This window comes from Pygocentrus nattereri, chromosome 10 (genome assembly GCF_015220715.1).
Source record: "Pygocentrus nattereri isolate fPygNat1 chromosome 10, fPygNat1.pri, whole genome shotgun sequence".
In the NCBI taxonomy this organism is placed as follows: Eukaryota; Metazoa; Chordata; class Actinopteri; order Characiformes; family Serrasalmidae; genus Pygocentrus; species Pygocentrus nattereri.
Window position 1 is genome coordinate 36,508,653 of NC_051220.1, and position 20,773 is coordinate 36,529,425.

At 39.0% G+C, this 20,773-nt stretch overlaps 1 protein-coding gene across 1 annotated transcript; it reads right to left on the reverse strand.

Moving 5' to 3' along the window:
- Positions 1 to 106: 106 nt before the first annotated feature.
- On the reverse strand, positions 107 to 20,217 carry pnoca (prepronociceptin a). Its single transcript, XM_017715081.2, has 3 exons — positions 20,080 to 20,217; positions 7,796 to 7,935; positions 107 to 1,993 (listed from the first exon to the last, which is right to left on the reverse strand). Exons 2-3 carry the CDS (start codon positions 7,919 to 7,921, stop codon positions 1,391 to 1,393), a joined length of 729 nt encoding a protein of 242 aa, XP_017570570.2. The 5' UTR covers positions 7,922 to 7,935; positions 20,080 to 20,217; the 3' UTR covers positions 107 to 1,390.
- Between the last annotated feature and the right edge of the window lie 556 nt (positions 20,218 to 20,773).

Sequence of the window (20,773 nt, forward strand, 5' to 3'; positions counted from 1 at the left end):
ATTAATTAAAAATTAATTATAAAATTATAGACATTTATATAAAGCTAACACGGCACCAAACAAAACACTTCAAGACACACAATCATTTGCTTTATGACGAGCCACAAAAGAAATAGTAAACTATTTTATTGACATAGTTCAGTTCGTTTTCTATGTACAGTTGATAATTAACGGTGAGCAGTATAATGGTTGTATCGCATAAATAAAAGCAAATACAGGAATCAGAAAGCACTGTTTACATAAATACATTTTCCATATTCTCAAACCGGTTTGTTATTTCTTTTTCAAAATGACGAGCGTTCGGTGTTGTTTTCTGAGATAAGAAAATAGAGCAAGGGTCTAACAGACTGTGCTGCGAAGCCTAGTACTTTCACTGCTATGTCAGGCTGGGGTGATCTTGTTGAAATTGTTAGCTTTGTTACTGTCAGCGTCTATTGTCTGCTCATTTTCAACACAATTTTTCTTCCTTGACATTCCATAACTGCCCAGTAAGGAGGCAGTCTTAATGATTTATGGGGATTGCCGTTTCTTATTGACCTCTAGATGGCAGTGTGGTAAAGAGGAAACCAGCTTTAGCCATTGAGCATGGAGGCCTCAGCCGACAGGGACATCCACAGCTCTCCCAGATGGGTTCTCTTTGTTCTCTGGCTAAATAGCTGACCAGTAGTGGTGACACTACCTAAGGTGAAAATGATTTAGTAATGCCATGAGCCCTTACTTGGGACCCACAGAAAATGAATGGACATTCCAGTGCTTTGCATGTTTTATAATGATTCCCTTTGGCTTCTGCATTGAACAGTGCTGGACAAATATATATCATTAATACCAGTACTGATGTCGCTCAAGAAGCCTTTTTTTTGGTTTTAACAGTATTGATAGATAACAAAAACTTCAAACCGAGCTCTTCAAATTGTTAAGAATAGTTTGAAATACATAAACTATCTAAATAAACAGGATCTTTTTCTGGAAATGTGGTTTCTGTCTGGATATCATTTACAATACCATATAGGATTCCCTTTGGTGTCATTTTAAGAAAAGAAAACGGAACGAAACAATGAAAACAAGTCACGTTTATAAGACATTCTTTTAGCATTGAGTAGCAGCACTGAGCATGGTTTCATTAACTTTATTCATGTAAACTTAAATATCATCTCATACCTTGACGGCATGACATACTTGAAGGATATTGAGATATAGAATTTTAGCAATATCGCCCAGCACTAGTATTGAGTCTGTAGTTATGAAATCTTATACTCTGATGAACATTTCTTAACATATGGCATTCCATAGTCAGGTTTTCATGAAGATGTACAAAGACATGTATTGTATCTCTTAACTGATTCAGGACAAATGAAGGCTTGCTGGGTGAGTCTACTGCTACCAAAGAGGCCTACACTTCGCTCTGCTGGGTGATATCAGTGGACACGCTATTGAACTCGCTAGCTCGAGTGGTCATGCCCAAGTACTGCTTTAGAAACTCGCTGAAGCGCTTCTGGTTGTTCCACTTACGGGCAGATTTGCGGACACCTATGAAACCACCGTACCTCTTCTGTAAAGACCTGCCAGGGTCCATGAATTTCCTATAGCCGTACTTGCTTTTGAGGAAGCCTCCAAAGCGTTTGGCCAGGTTTACTGGTGCACCTTCCTGGTCACTCTGCAGCTCCCTGCCTCCTTCTGGCTCTTCCTCAGCTTCCTCTGCAGACTGAGACTGCTGGGACTGGTAAACCGCATTAAGCTGGGTGCTTTGGCTCTCTCTGCCCAGGTCGTCCAGGCCCAAAGCCCGGGCTGCATGGTCAAACCTCTGCAAGCCGCCAGAATAGAACAGGCCTCCATCACCCTGGTCCAGCGGGAGAACAGATTCCACCTCCTCCTTGGCTCTTTTCAGTATGGCGCCCTCTACTGACAGGGGCTCCAGTGGTCCTTCTTCCATGGCTGTGCGGCAGATCTCCCAGTTTAGGCCCAGAAAACCCTTTCCACATTCCACCAGGCATACCTGAGATTGGAATAATACACAGTAAACACTTTATTTTGATGTTGAACTGTACATGATTTGTCGATGCTCATTTAGTGCTTAACAGACATTCAATTAATGATCTATTAAATGCAGCCTCACTTTTCCCTAACACTCTCTGACCCTAACCTTAATGTCAATCCAAAACCTAAATCTAAACCTTGCTAATCCTGTTCCGAGTCAGAACCCTAATTCTGTTGAGTTTCACCTGAAATTTAGTTAACAAGTTTCAAAATTGTATTTAAAAAATAGGAGACCATCAGAATAAAATGTGAGCACAAAATGAACTCCTTCAGAGCACATATTGCCTCCCCAGTCCCATAATAAGATGACGTCTTGTCCATGTGTTCTTGTCCAATAGTGCAATATTGGTGTGTATTGAGTATATATTATATATCTGTATATTCAGAGTCAGTGTATATATTTATATATTTCTTTTTCTTCTTAGATATTTATACATTTTTGTATTTAAATTCCATAAGGGGGCTACGCACCTAAGATTTTCACTCACTTTCCACCTGTGTAAATGCGATGTGACAATAAAGGTGATTTGATTTGATTTGGTTAGTCATCTTCAGTGCTGGTGGGCCAGTGTCCAATACAGCATGGTCATTTCCAAACAATTTGGACATCATCAAAATATACTGGACAATGGGCATCGAGGACTGGAGTTGAAGAGTTTATTTAACACTAATGGATTTCATTGCTGATTTTACTGTGCTTTTTTCATCTAACACAATAGTTCCCAACTCAGTCCTCAGGGCCCCCAGAAGGTCCACATTTGTCCTTCCTAAGCTGGGTAGTATGAGCTGGGTTGGAGCAAAAATATGGCTTGTTTGAAGGATCCTAAGGACTGGGTTGGGAACCACTGATCTAACCTTTTTATTTTTGCTTTGCATTATTTCATTCAAAGTGTTTATTTGAATTTGACTAAACTAGTAGAATTGTTTAAGATTTTTTTAGGTTGAACTCGCAAACCATTTTTACAAAGTGGAGAAACTGACTCGTATTTCTTTACAGCAGTGGTGATAGAAAAAAACAGGGGTTGTGATGCAATTCTAGGCATTTTATTTACTACTCAAAACAACCAGGAAACGTTTGTCTTCTGAGTTTTTATGCATAATGTGGATGAGAAGTAGTGGAAATATACATTTTCCTTTGGTACTATTTTGCCTTCAAATGCCCTGAAAGTTTTAGGCCAGAATTTTCTCAAAACTATGGTAAAACATAAACATAAAAAAAAAATATTCAGAACAGTTTCATATAAAAACTTTATATGAAGGAGTTTTTAGAAGCATTAAACTCTTCAGATGTCTGGTTCCAATCATCACCACTGTGAACAATTCTCTCTTGTAAGTTTCTCTAGAATGGAGCATTTCACATCGAACAATGCCAAATGACTTTGTTTGCATCTTAACAGTGTATACACTCAGCAAGCACTATATTAGGAACACTATACTGGGTGCAGCATCCCTTTGCTCTCAAAACAGCCTCAACTCTTCATGGCATGGATTCCACAAGATGTTGGACGCATTCCTTTGAGATTCTGGTTCATGTTGACATGACTGCATCATGCAATTCCTAGAGATTTTTCACGTGCACTTTCAAAAGCAAGAGTGGTTATCTGAGATACTGTAATCTTTCTGTCAGCTTGAACCAGCCTGGCTGTTCTCCATTGACCTCTTCCATCAACAAGACATTTCTGTCCACAGAACTGCCACTCACTTGATGTTTTTCTTTTATTGCACCATTCTGGGTGTCTGTTGCCACACGATTGGCTGACAATTGCATGACTGTGTAGGTGTACAAGGGTTCCTAATAAAGTGCTTGATGTGTGTGTATGCAGGCATTTTGGAAAAATCCTCATTAAGTGTATCACTATAATAATTTGACGTATTTATGAGATCTCGATAAACTGAGCGAGCCCACACACGGACCCTCAGAGTTAAAGGGGTTAACCAAGAGTGCTCCCCTGCAGTGCTGAAATTTCAAACTGATGTGCAGGAGTTCCTACAGCACAGCATAAAAGTCATGATGCATTCATTTCTGCATCAAAAAGAAGAGTGAGCACTCCACTCCCTGTCATCGAAAGGAATCAATTACCAGAAATGAATTAAATGCTGGGTGCCAGGGGAGGTTCTGAGTCACGAGTAGGGGGGTGGACGTTTGAGAAAGGGAAGCAGAGAGAGGGATTCCCCTTTCTGGTCATTCATGCTGCAAAGTGATCGAGAGATTCCCCTGAGCACAAGATGGACTAGCTCTGCTCTGATGCCTTCTGCCACCGGCCTGGCCAGATGATGCTGTTGCATTTCAACTTAAATATGCACAGACATAATTGAATCACCACAGCTGATTAAAGTCAAAAGACAGTCCTTAACGGAATTAGCATTGCTGTCCCCTCAAATGCCTCTGGTCAGCATCGAGAACAGAAAAACAGAAACTCTGACATGCAGCTTTTCTTTGAGCTCGAGTGAAAGACTGTTGCCCACATTATAACTGCAATCCGGTCAAGTCAGGTATGTGTTGGATGCAAAGGTTAAAGTCCGATGCACTTGCTGCACCTAAAAACGCCCAGGCCTCTAGTCAAATGACATGTTTTGTTGAGTTAACACAACCTCTACAGGAAACTTAAAAGGAGAATTTAACATTTTTAAAGAATTCTGTACAAATCAGTTGTTGAGGTGAAAAATAAAGTTACAGTGGTGGTGAGAGGAACCAGAGGTCACCATGTCTGCAGCACAAATATAGTCATTTTACCTATTATGCAAAACTACCTGTGAACCTACACATGACCTCTGAGCTTAAAACATAACATTGATAATGGTAAAATACTGCTAAATAAAAAATAAATCAGCTTTCTGTATGTCTCACAACATGGACAGATACATTTTAGGCCAATCATAAAACGATGTCTCAGGCATCAGGAGATATATATTTCTAACTATTACATGTAACAGATTTCTGTGAAGCAGTTTTTAGGAGCGTTAAATGCTCTTAATCTGGTTTCCTTCACCAACACTGTGAAATGTTCTCACTCTAAGCTTTTCTACAATAATTCTTCTCACATCAAATCACTCTAAATGACTTCACAATGGTTTAATTATGAGATATTGAAAAAAAACTTTTCATATTGTATTTTTTTGCATATTTGAGAGCACAGTTTCTATTTATCTGTTGTATTTGACATATTTGAAAGTATAAAATGTGCCACAACTTTTTATATCTTATTCATCTATTATGTTAAATTTGGCATGTAAGCAGTAATTGTGCACCAAAATGTTCAGTGTAGAGTGTATTTAGAGAACCATGTGAGAGAAACCTGATGGACAGCAACATAAAAAGGATATAAAACGGAAAATATATATATATATATATATATATATATATATATATATATATATATATACATACACACACAGTGCTGTGCGAAAGCAGTGAGTTTATCACAATATACATTAGAATAAAGTCACATTCATAATTCAAATAAACATAAAAACAATAATATATTTTTTCCTTTTTCACAGGCACCACAGTGTCTTGTTAATATCATCAGTTACATCATGAGCACAATTTACTGAAGCACTGATAGGTCAAACCAGGAGCTGCTTTTTAATTATATATAATACTGGGCTTCCTCGAGGAGAGGCTTGAAAATGCTTAAACAAACACACTGACATCCACAAAATCACTACTTATGTTTATAACATATATATATATATATATATATATATATATATATATATATATATATATATATGCTCATTAATTAATATTCTATAAATTTTGTTTATTCAAATATTAATACTTTTCTCAGCAAATAAATGCAAACTATACAAATAAATAGATTTTGAAAATGTGTCTTGGGTGCCTAAGATTTTCACACAGAACTGTATAAATATATGTATATATACATACAGTGCTCAAAAAAATAAAGGGAACACTCAAATAACACATCCTAGATCTGAATGAATGAAATATTCTCATTGAATACGTTGTTCTGTACAAAGTTGAATGTGCTGACAACAAAATCACATAAAAATCATCAATGGAAATCATATTTATTAACCAAAGGAGGCCTGGATTTGGAGTCACACACACAATTAAAGTGGAAAAACACACAACAGCTGTTCCAACTTTGATGTAATGTCCTTAAAACAAGTCAATGAGGCTCAGTATTGTGTGTGGCCTCCACGTGCCTGTATGACCTCCCTACAACGTCTGGGCATGCTCCTGATGAGGTGACAGATGGTCTCCTGAGGGATCTCCTCCCAGACCTGGACTACAGCATCCGCCACCTCCTGGACAGTCTGTGGTGCAACGTGGCGTTGGTGGATGGGGTGAGACATGATGTCCCAGATGTGCTCAATCGGATTCAGGTCTGGGGAACGGGCGGGCCAGTCCATAGCTTCAATGCCTTCATCTTGCAGGAACTGCTGACACACTCCAGCCACATGAGGTCTAGCATTGTCCTGCATTAGGAGGAACCCAGGGCCAACTGCACCAGCATATGGTCTCACAAGGGGTCTGAGGATCTCATCTCGGTACCTAATGGCAGTCAGGCTACCTCTGGCGAGCACATGGAGGGCTGTGAGGGAAATGCCACCCCACACCATTACTGACCCACTGCCAAACCGGTCATGCTGAAGGATGTTGCAGGCAGCAGATCGCTCTCCATGGCGTCTCCAGACTCTGTCACGTCTGTCACATGTGCTCAGTGTGAACCTGCTTTCATCTGTTTGCCAATCCTGGTGTTCTCTGGCAAATGCCAAGCATCCTGCACGGTGTTGGGCTGTGGACATCGGGCCCTCATACCATCCTCATGGAGTCGGTTTCTAACCGTTTATGCAGACACATGCACATTTGTGGCCTGCTGGAGGTCATGTTGCAGGGCTCTGGCAGTGCTCCTCCTGTTCCTCCTTGCACAAAGGCGGAGGTAACGGTCCTGCTGCTGGGTTGTTGCCCTCCTACGGCCTCCTCCACGTCTCCTGGTGTACTGGCCCGTCTCCTGGTAGCGCCTCCAGGCTCTGAACACTACGTTGACAGACACAGCAAACTTTCTTGCCACAGCTTGCATTGATGTGCCATCCTGGATGAGCTGCACTACCTGAGCCACTTGTGTGGGTTGTAGAGTCCGTCTCCTGCTACCACGAGTGTGAAAGCACCACCAACATTCAAAAGTGATCAAAACATCAGCCAGAAAGCAGAAAGGTACTGAGAAGTGGTCTGTGGTCCCCACCTGCAGAACCACTCCTTTATTGAGTGTGTCTTGCTAATAATAGTTTCCACCTAAAACTATAATAATAATAGTTTCATTATAATAACTATAATAATTCCAATAATTTCCACCTGTTTTCTATTCCATTTGCACAACAGCTGTGAAATTGATTGTCAATCAGTGTTGCTTCCTAAATGGACAGTTTGATTTCACAGAAGTTTGATTTACTTGGAGTTATATTGTGTTGTTTAAGTGTTCCCTTTATTTTTTTGAGCAGTGTACATATATATATATATATATATATATATATATATATATATTCCATATATGTATATATATATAGGAATCTAGGAATCTAGGAATAGATTGGTTCCATATATATATTATATATATTAAAGGAACAGTTGGTCAATAATGCTAAAAGCATTAGCATTATACGAATAACATCATGAAAATTGGTGGCTATCAGCTTCCAGTCACTGTTAGCCATGTTAGCAAGTTTGATCAAGCTACTCCTTTAATGCACAGTTTTAAATGATTAAATAATTAATATGATCACTGGGGCTCACCAGTGCGTCAAAGGCATAATCTTTGGGCAGGATTTGGCCGCAGGACAGGCAGTCTCTCTGACAGTCACTGCGTCCAGGGACGCACAGTCCCAGGAGCAGCAGAGTCCATAGTGGTGTCTTCATCATACACTGAGTAGCGTCTGTAACGCAGGACAGATGAGGTTAGAGAGACAGAAAAGAGGTGCTGAGAAATAAACACTGATTTCTTCCATCATCACAATTAATATGATTGGATTCAGATTACACTTAAAGTAAATGATAAGCCCAAATAACAGAGCAGGGGACAATCATCAATGACATTTGACATCTGCTCTCTGATTAGTATCATTGTGAATCAAATTTGGGTGAATAAAGCCCATGAATGCCTAAGTAGATATTAAACCCATTGACCTTAGATTGTCATCAGATAGGCTTGAAACAGTTTCGTGTGCTGGTGTGTGTGTGTGTGTGTGTGTGTGTGTGTGTGTGTGTGTGTGTGTGTGTGTGTGTGTGCGTATGACAAACTCCGCATCTGCTAGTACTTCATTAGCAAAACTCATCATCGACCGTAATTGAGGCTTGAATTAGTGCTTGTGGCATAATGAGACGTGGATGGAAAAGCGAAAGCTGATATACGGCTCTGAGAAGTTTACTACCATCACACAATTTTAGATATCAAACATACAGTGCTGTGCAAAAGTCAAAGACCACCCTTCATTTCATTTCCAGTCAAAACACCCTTCTGGTATAAATTAGTCATTTTTCAGGAGACATTGCGGGGACACTTTATTTTGAGTGTCCTTTTTAGGTGAAGCAAACACTCAACAGACTCTCAGTAACATGTCAGAAACACATGAGGGTTAGGATTAGGTTTTGGGTTGGGGTGAAGGTTAGGGTTAGGAGTAGGCCCAGGGTGAGGGTTAGGTGTTTGGTAAGGTTGCTAAGGTTAGGTTTTGCATAATGGATTAACATAATAACAACACATCTACTTAATGTAAGCACTGTATCAACAGAACATCTACACAATATTTACTTCAGTGTGTTCAGAGGTCTCACTAGGGCTACTTCACTGATACATTGTTGATGTGTTACTGATAATCTGTTAAGACTTTATTAATCATCTGCAAAGGACCGCTCCAAATAAAGTGTTACTGATATTTCTGGGGAGAAAGATCTGGTAGGCACCAAAACTGTCCCCATCAGATAAACAACACTTAACACTTTCATCTTTGAGAGATTTTTGCAGAATTCACTTGAAAAACTAAAGGACGTTTTTCAAAATGAGTGGAAAAGTTGGACATTTTAAATGCTGAAAAAATGTATTATATTTAGGCTCCTGTATGTTCTGAAAAAGTGATATTTTCTGCTTTTTATTACAGCTTCATTCATCATTTCAGGAGACTTCAGGAGTTTTCATAGAAATCTGCAAGGATATCTTTCTGCATCTTCAAAATTCAGTCCTAGAAGTTGGTTGCATTTTCTGCTTCTTGCAATCCAAGTAATTCCAAGCACATTAAGGGATGCTGAGGTCTGTACTCTGGCATGGTCAGTCTATCATTTTGAGAACAATACCATTTTTTTCTGACTGAAAAATGCATAACCTAACGGTCATTTTGGCTGGATATGAGATAAATAAAGGGTGGCCTCTGGAAAAAAAAGAAGAAAAGAGCTGTAAGATAAACTGAGAATGACCAGGTCAGACAGGACTAGATGTCCTACTTGCATTGTGGGACCCTCATTAAACAGACTTTGTCAGATCCTTGCAAGTTTCTGAAGCAACTTTGAGGTCAATCAGTTCCAACACTGTTATTCTTGACTTTCTGAGTTTCTTCAAGTCAGTAAAAAACAAAAGCAGAGATGTAACTCACTGAGAATCAATACCACCCTGAGATTTTTATACAGCCAAAGCAAGGCAGAGTGAGTAATTATAAGGAGGTAAGTGAATTATACACGCAGCATCTAGAGGTGTAGCGATTTAAAACGTACCATATTACGTTATATTGATTTTCCCAGAGAGACCGAACTCATCCTGCTCATAGATTATATACTTGAGTATCTAATCACAGTTTGTCTTAAGTGTCTTATTGGTCTCAGTCTGTGGAGACAAGATGGTAAGTCTGGAAATCTATCAGAGGGGACGTTCCTGTCCTTTTCCTTCTCTGGCTTTCTCTGGAGGGGGAGATGGTCAGTGCATAGTGGCAGTCATTATGTTAGTCCTAATATTGATTTACAATTCATTCCACATTACCCTTCATTATCAGGTAATCTACTGAACCTCATAACGTCTAGATAATTGTATCTTCGTCTGCATGTTGGCTGTGACTGTGGCGTCCATGTAGCTCTACTAAGATCCCTCATTTTACCAGTTCTCCTTATAATGGAGACAAAGCTTGGCACGCTTCCAGATCCAATTAACAAATTCAATTACCAAATTTAAAAAGAACTGACCTTCCTTAGAAGAGTAACCATCAAACAAACACAAACTGAACCTGTGACCTTTGGAATTATCTCGCAAGAGACCAGCACACCCTCTGGGAATAACCAGTTTAGCAAAAAAAAAGTGACCAAATGTTGCTTAGAAATGGCTGAACAGAGAAATGTGACATTAAACAAAGAAGTTTAGGCGGCCAGCCCTGAGCACTGTTTATCACGCTGCTTTTCTTTCTAATTTTTCATGCTATTCTCTGTTCAGTGTTGTAAGTAATTACATTTGAGGTCATTTGAGTGGGAATTAGCCTCCTGAGTGAGTAGATCTACACACATTGGGCTGAGCCTCACGCGATGCTGTGTAAAAATCAAAGACCGTCCTTCATTTATGTCATTTCCAGTCAATACCATCATTAAGGAGAAGTTAGCACCAGGAAAAAAACATATTTTACAGAAAATTACAATAAAATATATCAATAATCCTCAATACTGAATGCGTCCACCCTTTGCCTTTATTACAGCTTCCATTCTTTTCAGGCAGCTTGCTTTCAGTGTTTCAGAGAAATCTGCAGGGATATTTCTCCACACCTCCAAAGTTGAGTTGCACTTTTTTTGTTTTTCATGATCCAACGTAATCCCAAACACATTCAGTGATGCTGAGATCATGAGCACAAATATAATGCATGTACAGTAAATATAGAATAAGTTAGAGATATGGAAGTGCACCGCTGCTACAGAACATGAAGCAATTCCCTCTAATCTGTCCAAGAAAAGATGCTCCAGAGACCAAAAAGCCTGCACACGGACACTGATTCATTTAATTTGTGGTGATTAAATGTAGTACATCAGTTAAGACAAATGCACATCTACATTATTTCAACTTGCTTTAAGGTTTCATATTCTGCACTGTCAGTGGTGGACAGTTACTAAGTAAATGTAATTCATTACTGTAGAAATGTTTTTGTGTATCTGTACTGAAGTTTTTCCATTTTGGGTGACTTTTTACTTTCACTCCACTACATTTCAAAGTCAAATATCTGACTTTTTGTCCCACTACATTTTGAGAAATCTCATTCCTTTTGTTTTTTGTGTGTATAAAAACGTAACATGTCGAAACTAAAGAAGCGCAAAGCCAGAGCACCAATCAGGGCACAGCGGTCACTTTGTTCTGAGCTTGTTTTGACCTGTTGGTCATACCGACCCAGAGCAGCACACGGTTCAACGTCAGCGCAGCAGCGTAAAAATTTGGGAGCACATACGTCACCTAAATGATGAACTAACCTAACTTTGTCTAAATAGACCACAATATAGAAATATGTCCACATATGCAGTCGTGACTGGCGCGTTTCTTTTTTTTCTGAATTTATACAAACACTTTCATTTTATAGTAAATTAGTTTGGGTTAGTTTATGTTTATGTAGTTTATGATCAATACAGTAAAGGAAAACTTATTTGTGATCCTGAGTTTAAAGCCAGTTTTTATTCAGCTTGTAACTAATTTACAAAGTGATCTTAAACTGAAACATTGCTTGTGTGTAAAAAGTGATTTCAGAGCCACTCGGTTCTCCCTGATGGAAACTGTTTACCTTCAGTGTTTTGTGCTTCTGATCATTTTAATAGACGTCAGCATCACTAATTAATGACGTTCTATTAAAAGACTGGTTTACCAAGAGAGACGCTGGAGGACTTTCACCTGAAATGAGTTCATGAAGCCAGTCTTGTTATAAAAATGATAACAGGACCAGATCAGAGCCAGAATTACTCTTTTAGTACTTTTACTTTCGATACTTAAGTACATTTGAAGGCAAATACTTTTGTACTTTTACTCAAGTTGAGGTCTAGAGTAAGGGCTTCTACTTTTACTGGAGTAATATTGTACCTTGGGTATCTCTACTTTAACTCAATGTACATGATTTGTGTACTTCGTCCACCTCTGTGCACTGTCACTGCTAAGATAAGCCACTTGTTTCCAGACATCCTTTTCTTGTTGCTTTGATCTGAAAAGATCACGGACTTCAGTAAATAATACGCATCCCAAGCCAATTTCTTTTCCTGTACACTCCATCATTTCAGACGTGTCTCCTCTAGAGATGCCAACACATGCTGCCACACATGGTTGGCTAAGAACACAATTGCTCAATGAAGCTTGAGAGGCAAATGGTGCTTGTAGACGATCGAGCATGGCTCATTTCATAGTCATAGTTAGTGATAGACGCCATGGGGATTCTTAACAGCAGACAATGAAGCATTCAAAGTAGTTTAAACTTTTTCATCACAGATGTAAATGGCTTCCTGGTTTGAGTCTGGAATCCCGCAGATACAGTGATTCACACCAAACAGGTGCGAAAAGCCATGCTAGTGCTTCTTACGGCAGTACGCAAGTATGACCACTGTTAAATATATTTATACTTTACTTGCTTTTATTACATTTGCGACTTCTCCTTATCAACTTTGTAACTTCTATTGAATCTTCTTCTTTTTCCCTTTCCTTTTGTGTTAATCTCGTTTGCATTTTATATGTCTCTCTTGGGCGATGTGTGGGGGCTGCTTTCCCTTTGTCATGTCCAGATCTCCAATGGTTAACCTATTTTACATCTGGTTATCTATAACTCCCCAATCTAGCAATGCCATTTGTTGAAGGGATATCTCGGAGACATCCTGGCTCCTAGATGGAGGAGACTGTAAATGTCTAGGTGGGCCTCAACACTTCTATTTTAATTGTAAAGGTAGTGATAGTCACCCATCAAGTAGGTTTCTGGGTCGTTCAGACAAAGGGACAACAAGAAGGTATGGTTTCCATGGTTGACTATGAGTCCATCCTTTTTTCTTAGTCAGACTTGCTTGGTTGGGAAGACGCGCGTTTCTTTTTCCTTGACAAAGTCTCCGCTCCGGTTTTTCAAGTCAACACGGAACGGTGTACTTTACACAGCTATAGTATAATAAAGCCTCTCTAGGTTCTGATAGATGGAGTTTGCTGAAGTAATATTATGTAATATTATTATATTATACTCATTTGAAGAAAAATAATTCAATATAATTATGATCCAAGCAATGAACCGAATAACTACGCGCCATGACGCAGCTCCAATAATTGAATCGAAAGAGTGTGTATATATACACTGCTGTGCAAAAGTCAAAGACCACCCTTCATTTATTATTTGTCCACTCAAAACGGACATAAAGTACAAGTTATTCATTTTTCAGGGTGATATGAGGAGGTTAGATAATCCACTTTCATAATGAAGGAGACAGTGAAAGTGAATTTCCAAAGCTAAATGATTAAAAGTTAAAGAGAAAAAGGGGCATTTGACACCCATGTGAGACCTGGTAGACCACCACAACTGTCCCCGTCAGATAAACAGCACTTAAAGCTTTCATCTCTGAGAGAGAGGAGAAAATCAAGCTGCTTCAGATCTGAAAACGTCCACAGGTGTTTCTGTCCATCCTTCCACTGTGAGAAGATGGCTCAGCGCTATGAGTCTGAAAGGATGTGTAGCTGTCAAGACGCCATAACTTAAAAATTGGAAATAGACACATCAAACAAAGAAGCTGCTGGTGTTCTCAGCACAATGGAGTGACCACCCCAGAGTCCAGACCTCAACATCATTGAATGCGTTTGGATTACTTGGATTGTGTGAAAAAGAATATTTTGCCAAGTTCTAGACTGAACTTTTGCGATTGCCTTGCAGATCTGTTTTGAAAAACTGAAAGGAAGCTTCCAAAAAGAATGGAAACAAAAATCCAAAGGTTGAAAGGATGGGGCAGAAAGGTTGTCCTTACTGAGAAAAAGAAATAGGCAAAATAGAAAGAAATTTGCCAATTAAACAAAGAAGCTGCTGGTGAATCTCAGAACAATGGAGTGACCATCCCAGAGTCCAGACCTCAACATCACTAAATGTGTTTATTACTCGGAGCTTGAGAAGCAGAAAATGCAACCAACTTCTAAGATTGAACTCTGGAGGAGTGGAAAAATATGCCTGCAGATGTCTTTGAGAAACTGAATGCAAGTCTCCTGTAAGTATCTATCTATCTATCTATCTATCTATCTATCTATCTATCTATCTATCTATCTATCTATCTATCTATCTATCTATCTATCTATCTATCTATCTATCTATCTATCTATCTTTTTTGACTGAGAATTAAATAAACATGGGGGGTCTATGATGTTTGCTGAAGTATGAACCTTGAAATGGATCTTTCTGTATTTTAGTAAGCACAATCAAAACAATGATGATAAAACTAAATATATAAAAATCTCTGAAAAGTAAAAAGGGGCAGGTTGAGGGGTCATACTGTGATAGAAAGGGCTCTAAAAGCTGCCGTAGGTGACACTTCCAGCTATCCCGCAAGCACTCAACTGGACTACTGCTCCCCAAGCACCACTGCACATTAGATCATTGCAAAAGTGTAGAAGAAATCAATGCAGGTTATTGTCAACCATGTAGTAAGCTTGAATGCTTTTACCACCCAATAACTGATTTAAGATTACCATTAACTCTGGTTATGTATTGAAGGCATGCAATCGATGAAGTGACCAAAAGCATGGGAGAGGTCACACTGTAACGTGGTCTGCATCTTCTCCTGCGTCACTGATGACTTCTGACGGAGAGGGGACTCAACGGACGGTCCAGAGAAACGAGGAGAACAGCTAAATACTGGAGGACAAGTGTGTGTGCATGTGTGCCGGAGTCTGCCAGCTGCAGAACCAATCCAGCAGTTCCACCTCACACTGCAGTCCATGAAGGTCATGGACACCCCCGTACACCCACCCATACCCACACACACAAACATGCCGGCACAGTACACAAAATTGCCTCAGTAACTCTCTTCCTGACCTTTTAAAAAACAAGCTTTACTAAAACTAGAATAATAAGCTGGAATAGAAAAATTCACCACACTGACACCTATAACACAGAAATAAATTGCCTATTCAGGCAATTTTCATGCTTGTGATGCACGAAAACACAGACAATTGATTTAATTACTGATGTTTTGCAAAAAGCTATTAAAGTTTAGGTTCCGTATTAAAGGGGAATTCCATTCACTTTTCAAAATATCTGCATGATTCAGATGTTGAAATGTGAGCGAAGTCATCCAGAGTGAATCAATTGAGAAATAAATTGGTTAATTGTAGAGAAACTTACAAACAAATATTTCTTTATAGTGGTGGTGATAGGAACCAGGGGTCGAAACGTACACAGTGTGAATATAGCTGTTTTATTTATTACGCAAAATGACCAGCGAACCCTCGCATGACTTCTGAGTTTTACAAGTGTAATGTTGATAATGTTAAAACATTATAGGCCAAAATCTGATCTTAAAATGATTGTAATACACAATCTCAGATCTCTGGCAATGCACTCGTAACCATATTGTGTAGTAACTTTCTGTGAGGGAGCCATTAAAATCTTCAGATGTCTGATTCCCATCACCACCAGTTCTCTCTAGGTTTCTCTATATTAATGAAACATTTCATATTCTAAATGGCTTTATGTGCACACTAAAGACTCAGCTATGCAGAAATTTTGAATACTAAAGAACACCCTCTTTAACCTACAAACATCAATGCAAAGAATTACTAATTACACATACACTCTACATGATGATGGTTCTTCAAGGGTTCTGTGGTAAAGACAAAGGTTGTATGTAGAACTATGAACATTCAAAGAACCCTGTGCATGAATAAAGGATTCTTTCCATCGTGGAAGAGTTCTTTGGATTGGTGGAGAATATGCTGTAGATGGTTCATATAGAACCTTTTTGGAAAGGGTTCTATGTAGCACTAAAAAGTGCTCTTCTATTGTTTCAATGTCAAGCCTGTAATAGCAGAAGAGCCCTTTTTGGTGCTAGAAAAATCTCCAGATTGATGGAGAATGTGCTGTAGATGGCTCCTTATAAAACGTCTTTGAAAAGGGTTCTATGTAGCACAAAAAATATTTAAATGTCAAGTTTGTAACAGTTGAAGAACCCTTTTTTGGTGCTAAGAAAATCTTCAGATTGTGCTGTAGATTGTTATATAGCACCCAAAGGGGCTCTTCTATTGTTTCAGTGCCATGCCTGTAATAGCAGAAGATCCCTCTCTTGGTGCTAAAATCTCTTCAGAGTGATGGAGAATATGCTGTAGATGCTTCTATACAGAACGTTTATACGTATACACTTCTGTGTGAAAGTCTTAGTCATCCAAGAAAATCTATTTATTTGTGTAGTTTGTGTTTATTTGCTGAGAAAAGTGTTAATATTTGAATAAATAAAATGTATAGAATATTAAACAATAATGATTTTATATATATATATATATATATATATATATACAAACACACAAACACAATAACATCCATAAAATCACGATATATATATATATATATATATGGAGTTTGCATGTTCTCCCCGTGTCTGCGTGGGTTTCCTCCAGGTTCTCCGGTTTCCTCCCACAGTCCAAAGACATGCAGTCAGGCCAATTGGACATACTAAATTGCCCCTAGGTGTGAGTGTGTGAGTGTGTGAGTGACTGTCTGTGTCTGTCTGCCTGCCCTGCGATGGACTGGCGACCTGTCCAGGGTGTATACTACCTTTCTCCCGATGACCGCTGGGATAGGCTCCAGCACCCCCCGCGACCCTGACGGAGAAGTGGCTTAGAAAATGGATGGATGTATGGATATATATATATATATATATATATATATATATATATATATATATATATATACACATATCATGATTTTATGGATGTTATTGTGTTAGTGTGTGTGTTTACCCATCTCCAAGCCTCTCCTCGAGGAAGCCCAGTATTATATGTAGTTAAAAAGAAGCTCCTGGTTTGACCAATCAGAGCTTCAGTAAATTGAGCTCATGATGTAATTGATGATATTAACAAGCCTCTGTGGCGGCTGTGAAGGTGTCAAGGAAAAATGCGGACCCAAGAAGTTCTTGTTACTTTTTACTGTTTTTATGTTTATTTGAATTATGAATATCACTTTATTCCAATGTATATTGTGAGAAACTCACTGCTGAGGTAAATTGTTTAAAAATTTGCTTAGATGCCTAAAACTTTCGCACAGTACTGTAGCACCAAAAAGGGTTCTCTATTGTTACAAGCTTGACATCAAAACAATAGAAGAGCCCTTTTTGGGGGTATATAGATCCCTTTTCCAAAAGGTTCTATGTAGAACCATCTCCATCAATCAAGAACACCTTCATGATGCAAAGAACCCTTTAATCATGCAAATGGTTCTTTAAATGTTCATGGTTCTACACACAACCATTTTCTTTACTAAAGAACCTTTGAAAAACCATCATTTTAAGGGTGTAGAGTAAAAAAGATATTTCTTCTAAAATGGGTGCATTTAAACAACCCAGTGAAGAACAATCACCTCTGAGTAGCGCAAGCCAGTTCATCCATACCTAGAAATGCACTTTATGTGGTAATAAACACTAAAACTGGTTTTATTCAACTTAAATAAATGCATTAAACAAAGCAATGCAAACATTTTGATGAGCAAAAGTGACGTTTCACATTAATTCACTTAAAATCATCTGCTCTTCCACTTTTTAGTGTATTCATCAGTCTAATTATTTCATTGACCCTTTAAAAGTTCAGTGAAACAGCAGCAGCTGCAGGATGACTGTTCAGCTTTGATGTGTTTGATTGATGTGCCACCTTTTATTCATTATTTATGGACCAAGGTCTCTACATACGACTGGCACCGTTCTGCTGACTCATGAAAAAGGACTTCTCTAATAGAGGTCTTTATTGTCAGTATGCAGTAGCTTTACAGATCATTCAGCAGGCGCCGCACTTCTAAATAATCACTGCAGAGAAGTAATGAGAACAAACCAGCTCAGAAACCCACAGAATCAATGTTTCATGCACTTTTCATGGAATCTTATCTTACTAAGCAGTTCAACATTTGGAATATCAAAGGATCGGCAGATGCATAAATGCATACTTAATTCAGTGCTTTTCAAGAATGCCGTGTCTGTTTAACATGAAGGTGTTGTCAGCCCACATTTATTTCTCTTTTCAGTAGCGTGACCGAAGATTAAGCTCGTGTCCTGTAGTATTTCATCTCATCCTACAGCCAATTTTTAGAATCCAACAGCACATCTAAGAGCATGGCTAATCGGCAATCCATTTCACACTCTCTACGGCTTACTGGATGGGATGAGTGGTACATCTATCTGCCTCAGGGTGCTTAAGAACACTATCAGACTATATTTTAATGCTGCGTTGCAAACATCCTTGCTAAATTTTCACTTTTTATGATGATTTTTGCCGTCATGGTGCCAAAATGCATTAAAAATGGCTCATTAACACCTTTCCCCCACCCTGGAAGGGCCGCACATCACAACTAAAGCAATCAAAGAAATGTCACAATGCTCTCTACATGTGTAACGTTTAAAGTAGATGAACAACAAAACTCTAATTGTAACAGTGCATAGCAGCACAGATCAAAAGTATTGAAAGAAAATAAGGGATTCAACTCTCTATAAAGTCAAATAAAATGCATGCACATTAAGATTACCTTGATTTCCTAGTTCAGTGTGCATGCAATCTTCTTTATCTCCACAACAGCTGACATTTAGTCTTGGACTTAAACTGCAGTGTCAATTAAACTTAATATTAGAAGCTTAGGCTTCATCTGAGTCTGAGAAACTGGAGTTTAACCACTTAAAATACTGTCTTTGAGGCATATAATTCAGCAACTACATGGAATGGAATGCAAACAAGCTGATATATATTCAAAATAATTGAACCCACGACTGGCATCTGGCATTCAAGTGATTTAATTTTGACCCAAAACTGGAAACAATCAGTCACATTAACTCCACTTTGTGATAGCCGCTCTTTAAAGCTAGTTCATTATGCCTTATGTAAATGCAGTGATGCTCCTCAGCCTTTGGCACATGGACCGGTTCCTAATCAGCAGCACCAAACTGCAATAAAGAGCAATTTATAGGTACCAGCTCTAGACATCAGCAGACTGGATGGTGCTGTCCCATTCTTATGGGTGTGCTGCACTTTTTGCCCATCACAGACAAAAAGAGCAGCTCCTCTCTGAAAGTATTTTACAACTACGTCAATACTCCCCCTCCACGCTCAAAGGGGAGCCTTAATTTAACACTCCAGAGTGCCGTCATTTTCCTCCCCAAGTACCCTGGGGTTCATATTGAGCCAGGACAGAGGACTGGGTCCTCTGAAGATTTGCACTGATCTCAGTATGAATGAATCGATGGGACAATAATGAGAGCATCACGAGAAATACGCGGCTGTCATCGCAACAGACAAGAGTTACATCCTGACCTGATGCATATCTGCTGAGCCCTACAACCGGGACTTTATGTCAGATACCAGGGTGAAAAGGGCACCACAACTTGATATTTCAGAAATTCACACTTTTACAAAAGGTAGGGCAACAAATTTTACAAAGCAAGGAAGAAATGCTCATGCTTTTAATAAGAAAATGCATTTCTATGCATGTTTTATGACCTACTCTATTTTACAAAATAGATCAAGTCAAATGCCTTTTGAATTTTGTCCAAATGAGCAAACAGAGCTAAATAATGCTGAAAAAAGCATCATACTGCACTTACTTAACTCATTTATAAATATATAAATTAAATGGAATGCATTATATTGAAATACACTTAAAAAGGCATTGCAATTATTATAAAGTAACTAAACTGACCACAGAAATGTATCAATATGTTATTAATATGGATATGATCAGTATATTCAGTGCACTTCTATTAATACCTACTTACACTCTAGATAATAACATAGATCTAAAAAAGTCAATGTACGATCCAAAATGATTAAATCAAGCGAAGTTGCCTTTGCACAAACGCCCCCCCCCCCAACCCCCCTTGCCACATACCTGTGCTGAGTGCAAGTCAGGCACCTGTCCTGAGAAGATGAACTGGAAAGTAGCAGTTGCCTCCTATTCTCTGCTTGCGTTTGTATCAGAGAGGATGCTGTTGCTCAGCCCCTCTTATAGGGACACACCCCTCAGTGTGGTCCAACCCCTGCCCCCCTTTCAACAACTAAGTGTGGGGGAAGAGCAGGAGACACGGGGGGAGAGCCTCTTACGTACAGATGTGGACAGACACGCCTCACCGTGTCAACACACACGTCTGAGCAGTCTCATACGCCAAGCGTTAACGCTCACTGAGATCAGACCAGGGGGGCTAAAAATACAGCCCAAACGTTTCCCCCCATAGACTCATCTCAAAGTCCGTCCTTCAACACTTTCCATCCATCTTTTATGTCTGAGGAGAGCCTGTGATGTTCTCTCATTTCTCTGAAGTGAATCCTCTGTAAAAGGTCTCATATTGGTTTTCAGAAAATTCAGAGCTCAAAAAATGCAGCTTCAGGTTTCATTTACAATCAAACACTTGAACCTCTTCAGTTACAAAGTAGCGATAAAGGTTTTTGTGCAGGTACATTTTTCACCCATCAAGGTACAAACAATGTAAATGTTCCCTCAAAGGTACAGCAGTGGTTTTAAGGTCTAGTTGTGCACCTTAACAAAGTTTTATAAGGGTGAAAAATACAGATTTGTATCTTTTCAT